Below are 1,915 nucleotides of genomic sequence, written 5' to 3' on the forward strand. Positions count from 1 at the left end.
GTTTTACACCTGAGGATCCAGGTGAGTGTTTGTTTTGTTGTGGAAACACTTTGATGTTTGTCCCAAAACAAACAAACTTATTAATCAACAGTTTAATGATCCGGACCTGCTGAGACCAGAACCTGAGACCAGAACCTGAGACCAGAACCTGAGTCCAGAACCTGAGTCCAGAACCCGAGACCAGAGACCTGCTGAGACCAGAACCTGAGACCAGAACCTGAGACCAGAACCTGAGACCAGAACCTGAGTCCAGAACCCGAGACCAGAGACCTGCTGAGTCCAGAACCTGAGACCAGAACCTGAGACCAGAACCTGAGACCAGAACCTGAGTCCAGAGACCTGCTGAGACCAGAACCTGAGTCCAGAACCTGAGTCCAGGTTTCTAACTTTACTGTCCTGCTGAGATAAAAATCTTTGTTTTTTCTAATAAAACATCAGAATCAGATTTTTCTGTTCATAAAACTAAATATTCAAGAAAAGAAAGACCTGAACCCCCAACCCAGACAGAACCAGACCCCCTTAGATCAAGTGTTTGGACCTGGACCAACACTGGGTCCTGGTCCTGGCTCTGAGATCTGAGCAGGTCTCGGGGTTGTGGTGTGGACTTCTGGTTTGTAGTTTGTRGTTCTTCTGTAGGACAGGTAGATATCACTCCGCTGAGCCGGAACTACTTTCCCTCAGCTGCTGATGAGTTAATTAGCTGCAGCTGTGCGCGCTCCCGACAGGCAGCAGACAGTGAGACGAGGCGCGTGATGGTAAATAATTTGTTTTAATGTTTGATCGAACAGGAAGTTGGTGTTTGTTTGTCTGAATTTGTCCCTGAGAAATCTGGAAGTGATTCTATGAAACATTTTAATCAGGATGTTGTTACTGAATCGCTTCCACAGAGAAACGAGCCTGAGTTCTGGATCAGAACCACGGTTAGTTCGGTTCACCCAGCAGCAGGTCCCACAGCGCCCCCTGCTGTCTGCTGCAGGACCTGACTGCTGCAGTTTCACCTCATCCTGCCTGTTTCCAACAGCTTCCTCACGTTTCTGTGTGTGTGTGTGTGTGTGTGTGTGTGTGTGTGTGTGTGTGTGTGTGTGTGTGTGTGTGTGTGTGTCAGTTTGAGCTGCAGGTGGAGGACTGTTTCCTTCATGGAGACTCAAGTCGACTTGTTTCTGTGATTCACCAGGAGGGACTGAGTGTGTCCACCCTCAACAGGCTGAATCACCTGGTGAACAAGGTAACTGTAAGGGGCGGGGCTGAGAGAGAGTGAAATAAATAAATAAATAAATAAATATCCAGAACAAAAACATCTAATTAGGTTTGTTTGTTTGTTTCAGGAACTGTGTGACTCTGGGTTCAGCAGAGTTCTGGTTCTGATGAAATCTTTAACTATAATGATGAACAACAAAGACATCATCCAGGAGCTCATCAGCCTCGGATTATTGACCAAAGTAATCTGTGATCAGTAATCTGTGATCAGTAATCTGTGATCAGTAATCTGTGATCAGTAATCTGTGATCTGTCAGTAATCTGTGATCTGTCAGTAATCTGTCAGTCGGACAGTGATCAATAATCTGTAATCTGTTTCTTGTTCAGGTGATGTTATGGTTTGAAGCTGTTTGTAATCTGCTGACCTCTGACCTGCATCGAGGCTCCGCCCCTCTGTTCACCCTGGCAGAGGAATTCTTTGACTACTTCCTGGTGAGGAGCATGCTGGGAACAGTTCCTGTTTCACACTGATGTTTCACACTGTTTCACACTGATGTTTCACACTGATGTTTCACATTGTTTCACACTGATGTTTCACGCTGTTTCACACTGATGTTTCACATTGTTTCACACTGATGTTTCACACTGATGTTTCACATTGTTTCACACTGATGTTTCACACTGATGTTTCACATTGTTTCACACTGATGTTTCACAC

General features: G+C 45.4%; 1 protein-coding gene across 2 annotated transcripts in view; it reads left to right on the forward strand.

The window, feature by feature from the left end:
* Positions 1 to 651: 651 nt before the first annotated feature.
* LOC106536842 (synaptonemal complex protein 2-like) overlaps positions 652 to 1,915 on the forward strand; it is a gene marked incomplete at its 3' end in the record, with an annotated part of 6,486 nt that continues 5,222 nt past the window's right edge. Inside the window, 4 exon segments of one of the 2 annotated variants that reach the window (XM_014034179.1) lie at positions 652 to 755; positions 1,106 to 1,225; positions 1,326 to 1,439; positions 1,585 to 1,689. In XM_014034179.1, the coding sequence (XP_013889633.1) occupies positions 753 to 755; positions 1,106 to 1,225; positions 1,326 to 1,439; positions 1,585 to 1,689 (342 nt within the window). 2 annotated transcript variants of the gene reach the window in all.

This window comes from Austrofundulus limnaeus, unplaced genomic scaffold (genome assembly GCF_001266775.1).
Source record: "Austrofundulus limnaeus strain Quisiro unplaced genomic scaffold, Austrofundulus_limnaeus-1.0 Scaffold2002, whole genome shotgun sequence".
Classification (NCBI taxonomy): Eukaryota; Metazoa; Chordata; class Actinopteri; order Cyprinodontiformes; family Rivulidae; genus Austrofundulus; species Austrofundulus limnaeus.